The sequence below is a fragment of the Morus notabilis genome, unplaced genomic scaffold (genome assembly GCF_000414095.1).
Source record: "Morus notabilis unplaced genomic scaffold, ASM41409v2 Scaffold1436, whole genome shotgun sequence".
Classification (NCBI taxonomy): Eukaryota; Viridiplantae; Streptophyta; class Magnoliopsida; order Rosales; family Moraceae; genus Morus; species Morus notabilis.
Genome location: NW_010361010.1, coordinates 104,130 through 119,028, shown reverse-complemented (window position 1 = coordinate 119,028; position 14,899 = coordinate 104,130). Strand labels below are relative to the sequence as shown.

The window sequence follows — 14,899 nt, the reverse complement described above, 5'->3', positions numbered from 1 at the left end:
CAGCACCATTTTCCTCCGTGCCACCGCCCCAACAGCCGCCATCTGTCGCAGAGAATACTTCCTGGCCGAGAAAGAGAGGAAGAAACGCAGGGTTTTGGCGGTGATCATGAGGAGGGGCGTAATTACCAAAATGCCCCGGGAGAAGAGCAGGTTTTGGGGGATGCCTTTGAAGGTGAAGAGGGTGAAAATGGTAATTTTGTGGATGGCTTCACTACTAGCTCTTCCAGCTCTTCCTCGTTGCATGTGGTTGACGTGAAGGCCCAAGAGTTCATTGAGGATTTCTATGAGAGATTGAAACTTGAACGACAACATTCCAGGGAAGAATACTATAAAATGTTGGCTCGTGGGACTTGAATATATAACATTGGTATATATAGTATATTTATATTATTATAGTATATTAATATTACTATATACTATTGGGGTACATATATAGTTTTTATTTATTTATTTATTAGGGTCTTAATATGTGACATATTATTAGATTAATGATGGATAAAGAAAAGAGTTGCGAAACCTCCTTTCATATTACTAAGGGGTGTTGACACTCTTTTATTAGGTGGTTATGAAGTATCTGTGTGAAGGACTTGCATTGCACTTGTTTATGATGAGAAATAAAAAGGTACCACTTAATGTTAGTACCTGTTTGTGCTGTTTTTGACCGTTAGATTACATTTTCAACTGTCAGATCTGTAGAGGAAGCTGTTCTATATAGCGTGCTGTAAATTTTTAATATAGACATACACAGATCTAACCGTTAAAAATTTAATCCAACAGTTAAAAACAACTCTTCCACCAGTAGAAGCATTTTCTGGGTTCCACCTGTAATTGGCCTTTCTTTTGCTTCAATGTGAATTATTCTTTGCTAGGCACTCATCTTAACGTAGAGTTGGAACTAAATGAGATATACATATGCATACAGTGCATATATATGTGTATTGCGTGTGCGTGAGAAAAAGATGGAATATAATAATAAAAATGTTGAATTTTAAAATATGGACCCTATAGTAGGAAGAAAAAACTGGCTGATGATTAATTCTTTCTATAATGGTTATGTAATGTGACGTGATAAGAATCTAATTTCATTAATTGTCACAAATTTTTTTAATCAACAATTCAATTTATACAACTGTCGGATAAATATATTATGAGTAAAACGATACTTATCGATGGGTAAATAATAGAGTAACTATTAAACCCACACTTATATATACACACATATTTTAACATGTAATGTCGATAAATAATAAGTTCAATCTTTGCAGAAACCATAGTATACAAATTATAGTGTTTAAATTTCTGTATATGTGTGAGTAGAAATATTTGGTGTACCAGAAAAACATTATTGCTACAATGCAAATTACACTGACGAGCTAATAAATGTTCTAATAACAGTCACCAATATAGAAACTGAGATAGGGAATTTTTCACTGCATGATCAGCTATAATGGCATTGGTTTTCTCTGTGGGATGGAAGGAATCCCAAAATACATATTTGTTTGCATCTGAACAGGTGAATGGGTTTATTTGGTCACACAAATATCCCATCTCAAACAATCCTGTGCCACAACATGCTACATTTGCATCAACAAATCCTGAAAATGAAACAAAAAATAATAAAAATCATAACCACTTAGTTTGGTTTCATAAGCAAGGACTATAAAAAAACATAGTGACCAAAAAAGGTAGATTGATATGGTTGTGATAGCATGTAACACTAATAACAAGAACATCAGAGTTTTTTATTTTTATTTTTTTATGTTTTAAATTTATCTGTTTTAGTAACTTGAATGTCAACTTTTAATTTTAAGAAATAAGGCTCTAAATTTAAAAATCAATTGCAGTAGTGGTTCAATAATTAAAAGAGGTTAATAATGAATAGAAATGCCTCATGATCTTTTGCCGAAAAAAAAAAAAGAAACTTATGTTGGGTGACAAATTAGACCCTAAAATTTTCAAGTTTTATCATTTGAGACCCTAATTGCCAACGACTTAAAAGTTAAGAGAATAACTTGTTGATGACAAAATGACGAAAGCTCAAGGTGCATTGACTCAATATGCTCTATTGTGACTATGATTGTGTTAAATTAGTGTCGAAAAAGCATATTCAATGAAAAATTACATCCTAATTCAAATGTAATACAAATATTTCAAATTTTCAAATTTTAATCCCTTAAATCTAATAAAAAATTTGAGCAAATTTAGTAAAATGGGGCATATTATAAGAATTTTACAAGTTTAGGGAATTGATTACTAAAATTAAAAGTTTAAGAGGCAATTTGCTAAACCACGATAAGTTTAGAGGCAATTGCGTTAAAAACCCTACTTTGAAAAACCATGAAAAAAAAGAGAAATTAATTGAACTCACCAAAAAAGATTGGATTTTGAATCATGTCGTAGAGAATCTCATAGGGGTCCGAATAGACGAGTCGCAATCCAACGAGTGTCGCGTTGAGGCTTTCTACCAAAGCCTGCAACTTCCCATTGAATTGTAGAGCCACAGTGTTGTACTCCTCAATACACTGACTCCCGAAGAAGATATTTGTGGTTCTCTCCAATGGCAAACACCCCATCGGAGGAAGCCCACCTAGAGATATCTTTCTTGCTCCAAGATAGTAAAGCTCTGTGACGAAATCCCTCGCAATTCCCACTAGAAAATCTTGGTATTGCTCGATGGAAAATTGAGACGATCTTCCATCTGGGATTATGTAGTAATTCTCCAGAAAATCATTTGTTCCTAAGCTAAGTAGGTAAAGTGCTTCACTTATAACCCCATTAGCTTGCTCAACGCCGAGATAGTTTCTTAGATCATTTTGGTATTGCTTGTAATACTCCAGTTCCATCCAAAAAGGTATCACAGACTGCAAGTTCGTAAAGAAATCAATAAACAATTGTATCCGTGTGACTTTGCAATTGAAATTTTTGCATTGCTTATAGTTCTGACTATAGTAACACTCTTGTTATTTTATTTGATAGGAGAATTCTGTCATAGGATATGAATAAAATATCCTACCTGTAGGACTTAGTTTTTAACCGTCATATGTTCAATTTAGTTACTTTAAATTGTCATATTTGTGACCTGATGGTTAAATATCTTACCATAAAATTCTTCTAAAGCATAACAAAAGACGAAATAAGTAGTAGTGATTCTCTTAAAATGTTACATAAGAGAATCTCCATCAATTCTTTTTTTTTTATTTAAAGAAAATGAAAAATGATAGCGAACAAGGCCCAAGTTACTCAATAATTTACTCAATAATGAAGTCAATAGTTTGACTTACTAGGACATCAGAAGTGGCATTGTCATAACCAGTTCCTGCTAAGGAAAAGCAGACCCCAGTGGCAAAATCCTTAATGCTATAAACTGGATCCAAATAAGCAGGAACCGTTGGTTTGAGGCCGAAAGCTTGGGAGATGAAGTCCGTCGGGATCCGGCCATTCGAAAACCGCCCGGTGGGGTTGCCGCCGAAGAAGTCCCGGCCATAAGGCTCAAAGTTGCTCTTTAAGATTGTTGAAATCTGGTTGTTGTTACCTGAGTCTACAGAAGAATCTCCAAACACAATAATGGCTGGAACATTTGCACACACCACCTTAAGGATTTGAAGCATGAAATATGTTAAGAAGAGCCAGTTAGTAATAATGGCCTTCTCTGCCATCACTCTCTCTTTTTTTTTTCTTTTTTTTTTTTTTTCTTTAATGTCTTTTTGGGCACTGAATATTTCCGGTTCAATTGTTTAAATTATGACAAAATGGTTTGGTGGTTGTTGGAGCCGGCAAGAAAGATTAGATATTAAATAAAAGTTGATGAAGTTGGTTGAGACTTAATTTCTCTAGAACAATAATGCCTTACTTTGTCTTCTTTAACCTCTAGGTGAGCTTTAAGAATGGAAGAAGAGTTGCTCACTATAGTTAGGATGGACTCACCTAAGATCAATGACATTGTAGAGCATTTTGTTTTCTTTTTCTTCTCGTTGTCTTCAATCTCAAGACATCTAATATCCATGGAAATTGAGTTTTTTTTTTTTTTTGGGGATCAATCTCAAGTAACGCATCTATTTTTATAGTTCATTTTTCTCGTTGGAAAAAGTTTTATATCTCAACAGATTAAATCAGAATTAGATAAATTATAATGTGGTCAGACTATTTAATAGTAATCTTTCCCTTTTGCCCATCTTCTTGTACATATTCATTTTCTTTTAGCTGTAAGCTAACAACAACAACAACAATAATTTCAACTTTTATATAAATGCATTAGTGTTGTCATTGTTTTATTGATTGATACAACCTTTTATTATAAATTAACACGTACTAATAAAAAAATGATAACTCATTCAAATTTGGTACAAAAGTTGAGAGTAAAATTATGATTGTAATGGTTATCACTGTTTTAACCGTGCGATATTAATAAGACAGTTATAGTAAATTAGGTAGTTGACCAAAACAATTATGATAATCAATGAGATTAGATTCTTATCAAGTTATGCCGTCAAATTTTTATATTTAGTAAATAATTTCTGGTAGAAACGTAACCGTTGAAAACTAGTCCATATATTTGATGAATGGTTGCAAATTACTATATATAGCCTTTACCCTTAAGGGACAAAAACTCAAGACTGTATTTTTTACCTTGCAATGCAATGTATCATTATTTACCATTAAGCAAGGACAACTTTGGCGCCTAGCTATTCACAAGCTATGAGGTTCTGGTCCCTCATAATAATGCTTTACTATTTAAACTGTTTAACGAGTTGAAATCAATGGGCTTATTGAAGTGCCAACTCCAAAGTCATTATTTATGTCAAAAAAAGGAAGAAAGATAGTGAAAGGTCACGTTTTGAGACATTAAATTTGGAAAACCTGTTCTGATGTCAATTAGATATCAATTAAAACGGCTAGAAAGTTGTGTAATACTAATTTCAAGGGAGCAAAGTTTGGCTAGATTACGTTATGTAGTCACATTTTGAATGTGGTTGGTTGCAAATTTTCACTCCCCAACTTTCTTTGCTCCAAAGTCCAAAAGCCTAAAAAAGAAGAGAATTTAATGCCAAGTATTCCATTTTCAAGCAAATTGATCCAAAAATATAGGATAAGTATAGATGATGAAAAAACTATAAAGAAAATCTAATTTGGTGATGGATATCTATCAAAGTTTATGATGATAGAGATGTAAAGGATTACAAATCGTTCATGGGTGGATGGGATTGCAATTATAATAATGGTGTTGGCAAAATTAGGTACTTAGATTTTATTTAGTTGAAAATCTATGCCTTGCAAGGGCACTTAAGAGAAGGCGAAGGCAAGGAACAAAAAATACAGATTTTAATCTTTTGTCCACATCAATAGAATTGTATTTTTGAAATAAATTAGAGACATATGTCTTTTCCTTTTTCTTTCTTTTTTTTCCCCTAACATGATATTTCTTTTCCAATCAAATATTATTGACTCATTTATTTCGTTCGTTTGAGTTGATTACTTGAGTTAAAAAGTAAATTCATATGAGAAGATGTTGTAGCCAAAAAAGTTGAATTTTCATGAGAGAAAATACTGTAGCAAAAAAACTTAAGTTGTGATTTAAACTAACGAAACGTGTAAACATTGTTTTCGAGATGAAACCGAGTAAATTTTTGGATTTATTTAAAAGAGTAATGTTATATTTATTACCCTACACTTCAAAAAATTTGGCATGTCAATTCTTAGAAATGATTTTTCAAAAGAGCAAAAATAAGGAAAAGGGGAGGAAGGAGATACTAATTTTCATGGATGATATTTTTCTTATGGATGATATTTTTCATAGGTACTAAAAAAATCATATGGATAGAGCATCTGATTTTAACTAGAAGATTATTTATTCATATTTTAAAAAAGAATAAAGGATAAAGGGTAAAAAAATAATAACTATCCACTCTAAGTGTATTTATCTCCCCTCCTTAAAAATTTATAGCAGTGACGTACACAAAAGAAGAAAATTTTGAAAAAAAAATTACTAGTATCATTCTTTTTATTACTTTTAATGTTTATCATTTGACACGTGAATTGTAATATCTCATTTTTTGTTTAATAATATGTTATCTTAATAAAGTATACGTGTTAAATAATGAATATAAAGAATGACAAAAAAAAAAAAAGTAATAGAAAGAGTGATTCTAAATTTCTCAACTTGAACGCAAACGAAGTTCCACGCGCTTCTTTTAATTGCAAACAATACATCATGCGGTCTCGTCATAAAAACGACAGAAAGTGATAAATCTAGAAATAGATGTCGTTTATGCAAATCTAGGACCACATACTTTGGAAATAAAACGATATGTCGTATCTTGACCATTTTGCAAAGTCTTGTTTGAACGAACGCCATGCCGTATATATCCAAGTGGCAGAAATCTTTTAAGAAAAAGAACTATATGTCGTTTCTTGACTTGCGCACATGATATTTTAGATTAATTTCGTAAAAGCTTTTGAATAAATATGTATCCTAATTTAATTGCACCCCGAGTTTTAAAAAAGATTCAATTCACCCTTTAAACTATATAAAAATTGTTAAAATACCTCCAGATCCATTATAATACTAACAAAGTAATAAGCTATTTATAGATTCATAAATACCATTTAAAATATTAATTTTAAGTCGATTTATTCTCATAATACTAATTTTGTGTTCAACTTATAAAATTAAATCATCAAAAATGAATTAGTTGAAAGATGTTTTACACGATTTTATAGAATTTAAAAGTCAAATTAAACCCTTTTTAAAATTGGAAGAACACATCGAAAACTGAAAAGTACATAGTTCATAAACATTTTTTAAATTAATCATACATATTTAATACACCGTGACAAGTTGTCAAGGATAAAGAAAAAATCAACAATACATACCAAAGCCTTTTATTTTAGCGTGAGGTATGCCAAAATAATTTCTTCTTCAAAAGGCTCATAAAAAAATGTCTACTTCAAAAGGATATCATTTTGGGAAAATATATATATTTATTTATTTCGGGGTGGAGGTGTTGAAAAGACAACAAACTTTACAAAAGAGATGACGTGTCGTTTCCATAAACGACACCAGACTTGCAACGACAAACAAGATGTTCTTCTATTGCATGAGCGACATATGAACGTATGAATAAATAAGCAACCTGGAAGCAAACTTTTGGAAATAAAAAGGGGTCAAATTTTGGTCCAAAAACATGTTTTCCCAACCAAAAATATCACTCAAAGGTAAAAAAACAAATATTATTTATGTCATTCTACTTAAAAATAAACAATTCTCATTTAATTAATAAAAAAATAACCTAGTTAGTTCTTGATATAAATAGTCATTTTTTATATTTTATTGTCGTCCCTATCCATTCCGTTGCATCACAAGATACAAAGGGCCATAATGGGCACTTAATTAAGGGCCAGATTGATATTGTTGTGCTGTAAAATTTTTTTTATTGTTGTTGTGTTGTTAGTAATAAGTTACTGTGACCAGAAGCATATAGGTGTTTGATAAATACTTTATAAAGCTCTTGTGAGTGCCAAAAGTAAAATTTAAGTGTTTAGTAAACTGTTAGACATATTTTATCACACAGTTTATAGTTAGTTTTTTTTATTTTGATGGTTAATATTCATAATATGAAAAATATAATTTTATTTTATTAATTAAAATAGTTCTTAAAAATAAATTAGTTTTATTTAAGGAGAAAAATTATTTTTATTTTTAAATCTTTTGATAATTATTGAAACTATTTGAATGAAATTCAGCATATCATATTTATTAAAGATTTTCAATTTTTAAATAATTATTTTAAAAATATACATTTTAATTTGGTATAAAAAAATAAAATATATATATTGATAATTAAGTTTTATTATTAAGGTTATCTTAATAAATTTAGATAATGACATTAGAAGTTATTGTGCAAAAATAATTCTTAACCTGCTTCTCAAATTCTATTATTTGACGACAGTAAAAATGGAATTTAACAAACACCTTAATATACTGTAATTTTTTTAAAAAGTTAAAAACAACCTCTAAAAGTAATACCAAAGGCCCTAATTGATAAATAATAAGTCTCTACAAGACCATAAAAAAACAAACTGTGTACTTTTTTTTTTTTTTCAAAATACATGTTCTTCCCAACTAAAAATTTTATTTCATTAGAAAAAAATAAATAACATTAATTTCCATCAAATTTTAAAATTATAAATTCCACTTTATTTATTTATTTTTTGTTCAAATGCCACGTTTTATTTTTATTTTATGTAGTGAAAAATATGAGTAAATAAGAAGAATATTCTCAAAACAACTTCTCAGTTGTTGAACCTGACAGCAGTGAGTATACGTTTTTCCTGCGTTTAGAGAGAGAGAGAGAGAGAGAGACCAGAGATCTACTGCCATGGCAGTAGTTACCAAGATCCAAGCTTTTTTGAACCACCCGGCTGGCCCTAAAACTAGTTTGTTCTTCCTTCCCTTTCTCCTTTGATTTTCTGTCACTTTCTTTTCTAATTGATATGTTTGTTTAGAACTTGAATAGCCAAATTTTTTTAATTACCTTTTGCTGGATCATGGACTATATTCCCAAGTATAAAAGATTGAAAATTTGCATCTGGGTATTTCTTATTTCTCCAGTAATTGGGCTCTAGTGATGAAATGATACGAATTTGTTGAACTCTTGTTTACCTCTGATAGATTTAACTGTATAATTTCAGTGTGATTTGAGACTATTCATATTTTGTTTGATTCACAAATGAATAATCATAACCCCCTTTTCTTGTACCTAGTATTTATTGTAAGATGATTTTGTATTATGATTCATTTTGATTTTGTGAATTTTATTTAGTTTAAGAGAAATATCTAATAAAATGAAGCTTGCAGTTCATTTTTGGGCTCCAACTTTCAAATGGGGTATAAGCATAGCAAACGTTGCTGACTTCTCAAAACCTCCTGAGAAGCTCTCTTATCCTCAACAATTAGGTATGCTTCTCAAAACGTTGCTGACTTGCCTTTGCTTTTGTTGAGTAATATGGTATAATTTGATATCATAGCTGGTACGTTATTATGCAGCTGTTACGTGTACTGGACTCGTATGGTCGCGCTACAGTATGGTGATCACGCCGGTACGACAAATTTTTTGCTTTAAAGGGTCTTATCCGATGCATTAAACCTTTGGAGAATTCTGTGGTAGGGTATGAAAAGTATCCTAAATCTAATGTTAGTATCATCGTATTAAAATAAGCAGGATAATTCAGTTGCTTAATGTTTTAATCCTAGTAGTATGATAATCATATCAGGATCTCCTGACTTTTTTCCTTTAATTCTCTCCAGAAGCTTACACGCTTAAGTTGTTAACTTATAAGAAAAGTTTTTGATATTTTTGGTCTTCCTCGCATATTTTGCACACGACAATAATTTCATCCAAGCACTTATGAAAGAGATATCTACTGGTCTTTCTAGAGTTGTTTTGCGTCAAGTTTTGATGCTTCACTTCTATATAGATCACTTGAAAAACTATCCAAATTTATTATCAATTTTGATCTTTTAGTGCTTGAAAGTTTGAAATGTTTCGGAGTTCTGTGATTTTTGCACCAAGGACCTATAAGCTAGATCTGGAAATTGTGGGAGGTACTATGATAGGTGTTTGTTGCTTTGTTTTCTATGTAAACGCCTTTGCTAAAGATGGTGCTTTGACTGATGTTTTCTCATACTTCTTGGCTCTTGCTTCACACAATTTTCTATCTGCTCGCCTTTGCTAAATACGGCACTTTGATTGATGTTTTCTTGTACTTCTTGCTTCACACAAGTTTAGTTGCGGGTGATATTCTGATTTGCTTAATTTTTCTGCAGAAAAACTGGAATCTTTTCAGTGTTAATGTGGCAATGGCTGGGACAGGGTTGTATCAACTATCGCGGAAAATAAAGTAAGCTGGAATACAGTATGCTTCAGTTTCGGTACATGATTCTAGAATTGGACACGGATTCCCTGCTATTTCAAGGAATTAGAAGGATCCATTTTCAATCCAAAGAAATTTTGGGAAATGATTTTACAATTTGTGCTCATTTGAGGAAGAAAACAACTTGATATGTTTCATGGTTTCACACGCCGGAAGGAATATGGCCTCATACACTTCAAAGTTAAAATCTTTAAGCTTTAGTATTTGGCTGAACTTGTACTTATCATCTATCTTTGCATTTTCAGGCACGATTATTTTCCGGAGAAAGAAGCCGTCGCGGAAGGGCAATGAACAACCACACGGGCCAACATGGGTTAATGGTGCCAGCTCTTTTTCTTTTTGGATTTGGATATCAGTTTATGCAGAGCCGAAATTGAAATTTCTTTTGAAGTCATGTGCTTTTTTTTTTTGGTTTTTGTAATTATTTTCCTAATTTGGTTTGTGGGTTTAGAAAATATTCAACTGGGAGTGCATAATAAAGTTCTGCCTTTGAATTTGCAAGATGCCTGGTTGATTTGTCAATTTTCTTGAGTGGGAATTGTATTGAAACAATAACTCAACAAGCCCTTAAAAAAAAAAAACAAAAAAACAACTCAACAAGAACTTCAACTGAATTTGTGATCTGAAGGAATTTGGTATTATTTTATATTACATGAAAATTACAGAGAAGGGTAGAAAAATAAAAATAAAAAATAAAAAAGCCATACTGATAGTGGACAATTCTAGATCATTCAATACATTTCAAATTGGCTTTTGGACTGTGGGAGCCAAAAGCAACTTTCAGAAAGTTCTCACAGATAAACCTTTATGCCACCTTATACCGCTTTTAGAGAGTTGGAATTCTGGTTATCTAGCTGACCAGATGTGTTTTTCTTATGCTAATCCGTATTTCAGAGGTAAGTCTCAGGCTCGTTCTGTTTTTCTTCTTTTTTTTTTTCATAAAAAAAAGAGAAATTTGCTGACTTGAATTTTTATTCCTTATTGATGCTCTTTTAATCATTGACGAAGCAAGAACGTTTTTTCAGGGGGCTTGAGTTAAACTAAAATTTTAGATTGAATTAATTGAGTAATAGAATATACTTAGTATAAGGTATTATATATATATATATATATATATAAGCTATACTTAAAAGAAAATATTAAGAGTGCAAATGAAAAACTTTTAAATTCTTGCATAACATCTAGATTATAAAATAAAATTTAAAGAGGTAAAGTAATAAATTAAGATCAAAATTAAGGATATAAGTGAATACTTTTATAACATTCCGTACAAAATTTAAAAATAAAAAATCTTAGGGGAGGCTAAACAAGGAAAAAATGAGGTGAAATAACAATTTTACTGAACAAATTAAAAGAGCTAGTTTGGCTTAAGGCCCCTAGGCCTAAGTTAGCTTCGTTTCTGTTTTTGATTAGTTAGTTATTTAACTAAAAAGATATTAATCAATAATAAATAGAAAAATTGAGACTCATTAGAAATTTGTCTACTTTCTTCTAAAACAGACCAAAAAAGTATGCTTGTCCATGACTCATTGGATTAAGAAATGCGCTATGAAGAGTGTCGTTGATCGAAAATTTTTCATTAGAGTGAATGACATTTAGGTGCCGTTGGGAAACCTGATTTGTATGTTTTGAACCAAAAAGTCAGTTTGAAATGGTGTTTAGCAGCTTTTTTTAGATACATTTTGAAGCATTGTATTCAATATTTTGAACCAAAATGCACAATGTTTTTTTTACGCAAATTTACACCTCATTTAACCTAACTTCTCTCACCAAAAAAAAAAAAAAAGAATTACACATCTAAACACAATTTCACATTTTTCTCTTTTCAAGCAACACCTCAATTGATATCTAACCATTATCTCAGTCTATGACTACAAGTTTAAGCCACAATTTTTAAACTTTTCGTTTCAAATCACAAAAATTCAAACCACTACATTTTAAATTTGGGACTCGTTTAATTCGCTGATTTAAATTTTTAATTCGAATTGACATGCGACTTTATGTGAACGCTTTTTACTGTTGTGAAAAAAAATTAAATGTGACGGTTTCTGAAAATTTTTTACTGTAATAAAACTCGAATTTTAAATGTGAATGAACGGGGCCTAATTTACCAAATGTGTCCTTCCTTTCTTCACTCACAAAAAAAAAAAAAAAAAAAAAAAAAAGTAAGGGACATTTATGATTTACCGCCTTAACTTCATTTTATATTTTTATTGACAGTTTTTCAATTGTAACTTGTAAGGACACCAGACTTAGAAGCGACAAAAAGAAAACTTCAATAGACATAGACAAATACGCAGGCAAAAACTTCAAGACAAAAACGAGTCGCTTTCTTCACGTATTATGTAATAAAAATATTTTCTCTAAAAATAATTGATAATAATAAAGCACATAAGTAAATAGATAAGGAAGAATATACTCAAAACAACTTCGCAGTCACGGAATATACACCTTTTCTGCGTTGACGCAATTACTCGCAGAGAGAAAGAGCCCAGAGATTTATTTTCATGGCAGTTAACAAGCTCCAAGCTTTCTGGAGCCACCCGGCTGGCCCTAAAACTAGTTTGTTCTCCCTTCCCTTTTCCATTTTTTTTTTTTTTTTTGCCTCTTAATTTTTTGTTACTTTCTCTCTAATTGATATGTTTGCTTTGAGGTTTTATGACCAATTATTTATCTTCCTTGTGAAAGTTCTCTGTTTCTGTATCATGCACTATAGTCCCTCGGGTAAAAGATTGAAAATTTGCATCTGGGTATTTTATATTGGAGACTTTTTTCGGTAGGATTTCTTACTAGTAATATTGAGAATTAGATCTAGTTAAAATCATATTAAATTAAAAAAGTCATGACATATAATTTTTTATATAAATCTATAGACTAAAAAAGTAGTGAATCACTTGCAGTTCATTTTCTTTCTGATACTACTAGATAAACTCCATATATATGTGGAAATAAAAAAAAAATATATCTCTGAGTTTTAGCTAAATCCCACGTTTATTTTTCTATGTTTTTAATAATTCAAAAGGTATTCTGTGTGTTTTTCATATTATTAGGCATTTAAACTAAACGAAATTCTCATAATAGAAATACATCATAAACACAAATCGTCTTACAATGAATACTAGGTGCAATGAATTTGATGAACTCTTGTTTACCTCTGATAGATTTAACTGTATAGTTTCAGTGTGATTTAAGACTATTCATATTTTATTTGATTCACAAATGAATAATCATAACCCCTTTTTCTTGTACCTAGTATTTATTGTAAGATGGTTTTGCATTATGATTCATTTTGATTTTGTGAATTTTATTTAGTTCAAGAGAAATATCTAAGAAAATGAAGCTTGCAGTTCATTTTTGGGCTCCAACTTTCAAATGGGGTATAAGCATAGCAAACGTCGCTGACTTCTCAAAACCTCCTGAGGTGCTCTCGTATCCTCAACAAACAGGTATGCATAATATCTCTTGGAAAGAGAAACCTGTCTCAATTGAGAAACATACTTTTCATTTTAGTAAAGGATTTGATGTCACAAGCTGTATGTTATTATGCAGTTGTAGCATGTTCCGGACTTATATGGTCACGCTACGGTATGGTGATCACACCGGTATGATAAAATTACTCCTCGGTCTTATTCAATGCATAAAAATTTTGAGGATTCTGTGGTAGGGTATGAAAGAATATTCTACTGATAAGATATAATTATTAACTGTCAAATCACATCATAATCATATCATGTTAAAAAAATTAAGATAATTTGGTTTTCTAATGATTTAATCCTTCTTAGTATGTTAATCACATCAGAATCTTTACAAAAAAAAATGTTAGTTTTATTAATAGTCTTACACACTTCAGTTGTCTAAATGATTTAACCATTCTTTCCTCTTGCTTGTTCCTCTATTCTGTTTCCTCATTCACTTTACTTACAAGAAAAATTGATCTCTTTTTTTTGTGCATATTTTTCATACATCGAGTTTCTTTATATATCCTCCAAACACTTATGAAATGGATAGATATTGACCTCTCTAGAGTTGTTTTCCTTCAAGTTATGATGCTTACTGTTCATCAAATCACTTGAAAAACTATCCAAATTTAATATCTATTTTGATCTTTTAGTGCTTCAAATGTTATAAAGTTATGCTTTTGCTAAAGAGAACTCTTAGATTTGGTGTTTATCTTACTTCTTGCTTAACACAAGTTAGCTACGGGCGATTCTAATTCTCTAAAATTCTATTGCAGAAAAACTGGAATCTTTCTAGTGTTAATTTTGCAATGTCTGTAACAGGGTTGTATCAACTATCGCGAAAAATAAAGTAAGCTGAATTACAATATTCTTCAATTTCAGTATATGATTTGAGTATAGGAAACACATTTAGAGCTATTTTAAGGAATAATAAGGATTTTTTTTTTCAATCCAAAGTCAATTTGGTGAATAATTTGAAAAGAGCAAAATGAATTTGAGAAAGAAAACATTATTCAAACAACTTAATGTGTTTCATGATTTCATCACACCCCAGAAGGAAAATGGCCTTATTTCACTTCAAAAATTCAAGTCTTTAAGCTTATTATTTGGCTCAATATTTCATCATCTTTCTTTGCATTTTCAGGCATGATTATTTTCCTGAGAAAGAAGAAGCTGTCCCAGAAGGGCAATGAACAACCACATAGGCCAACATGGAGTAATGGTGTCAACATTTCCTTAGAAAGTCATTTGTTTGTGTTGGTTATTGTAAAAAATTGGTTTGTGGGATTTGAAAATATTCAACTAGGGTGCATAATAAATTTCTGCCTTAGAATTTGCAAGATGCCTAATTAATTTGTTAATTTCCTTAAATGTGTCAGTATTAGACAACTTAACAACAATTTCTACTAAAAATGAATTGTTGATCCAAACAAGTTTTATATTGTTTTGCATTGTAGAAAAGTTTTCTACCAATAGTGCATAATTCTGAACCTCGAAAATAAACTTCTCAA

At 30.7% G+C, this 14,899-nt stretch overlaps 3 protein-coding genes across 3 annotated transcripts; 2 read left to right on the top strand and 1 right to left on the bottom strand.

The window, feature by feature from the left end:
- Positions 1-1,312: 1,312 nt before the first annotated feature.
- LOC21395668 (GDSL esterase/lipase At4g26790) lies at positions 1,313-3,939 on the bottom strand. The gene is made up of 3 exons (XM_010097798.2): positions 3,282-3,939; positions 2,369-2,861; positions 1,313-1,595 (listed from the first exon to the last, which is right to left on the bottom strand). Exons 1-3 carry the CDS (start codon positions 3,654-3,656, stop codon positions 1,396-1,398), a joined length of 1,068 nt encoding a protein of 355 aa, XP_010096100.1. The 5' UTR covers positions 3,657-3,939; the 3' UTR covers positions 1,313-1,395.
- A 4,370-nt stretch (positions 3,940-8,309) lies between these two features.
- Positions 8,310-10,451, top strand: LOC21395667 (mitochondrial pyruvate carrier 4). Its single transcript, XM_010097797.2, has 5 exons — positions 8,310-8,433; positions 8,855-8,953; positions 9,044-9,096; positions 9,824-9,897; positions 10,176-10,451. The coding sequence occupies exons 1-5, from the start codon at positions 8,376-8,378 to the stop codon at positions 10,219-10,221; spliced, it is 330 nt and encodes a 109-aa protein (XP_010096099.2). The 5' UTR covers positions 8,310-8,375; the 3' UTR covers positions 10,222-10,451.
- A 1,892-nt stretch (positions 10,452-12,343) lies between these two features.
- LOC112091527 (mitochondrial pyruvate carrier 4-like) lies at positions 12,344-14,836 on the top strand. Its single transcript, XM_024165429.1, has 5 exons — positions 12,344-12,492; positions 13,278-13,376; positions 13,480-13,532; positions 14,165-14,238; positions 14,533-14,836. The coding sequence occupies exons 1-5, from the start codon at positions 12,438-12,440 to the stop codon at positions 14,579-14,581; spliced, it is 330 nt and encodes a 109-aa protein (XP_024021197.1). The 5' UTR covers positions 12,344-12,437; the 3' UTR covers positions 14,582-14,836.
- Positions 14,837-14,899: the final 63 nt, after the last annotated feature.

Excerpts from the sequence above, each read along its gene's own strand:
- LOC21395668 (XM_010097798.2), bottom strand. The coding sequence starts at position 3,656 with ATGGCAGAGAAGGCCATTATTACTAACTGGCTCTTCTTAACATATTTC. Across the intron at positions 2,862-3,281 it reads ATGCCACTTCTGATGTCCTA|TCTGTGATACCTTTTTGGAT; the intron begins GTAAGTCAAACT and ends ACGAACTTGCAG. Across the intron at positions 1,596-2,368 it reads TCAAAATCCAATCTTTTTTG|GATTTGTTGATGCAAATGTA; the intron begins GTGAGTTCAATT and ends TTTCATTTTCAG.
- LOC21395667 (XM_010097797.2), top strand. The coding sequence starts at position 8,376 with ATGGCAGTAGTTACCAAGATCCAAGCTTTTTTGAACCACCCGGCTGGC. Across the intron at positions 8,434-8,854 it reads CCCGGCTGGCCCTAAAACTA|TTCATTTTTGGGCTCCAACT; the intron begins GTTTGTTCTTCC and ends TGAAGCTTGCAG. Across the intron at positions 8,954-9,043 it reads CTCTTATCCTCAACAATTAG|CTGTTACGTGTACTGGACTC; the intron begins GTATGCTTCTCA and ends GTTATTATGCAG.
- LOC112091527 (XM_024165429.1), top strand. The coding sequence starts at position 12,438 with ATGGCAGTTAACAAGCTCCAAGCTTTCTGGAGCCACCCGGCTGGCCCT. Across the intron at positions 12,493-13,277 it reads CCCGGCTGGCCCTAAAACTA|TTCATTTTTGGGCTCCAACT; the intron begins GTTTGTTCTCCC and ends TGAAGCTTGCAG. Across the intron at positions 14,239-14,532 it reads CAACTATCGCGAAAAATAAA|GCATGATTATTTTCCTGAGA; the intron begins GTAAGCTGAATT and ends TTGCATTTTCAG.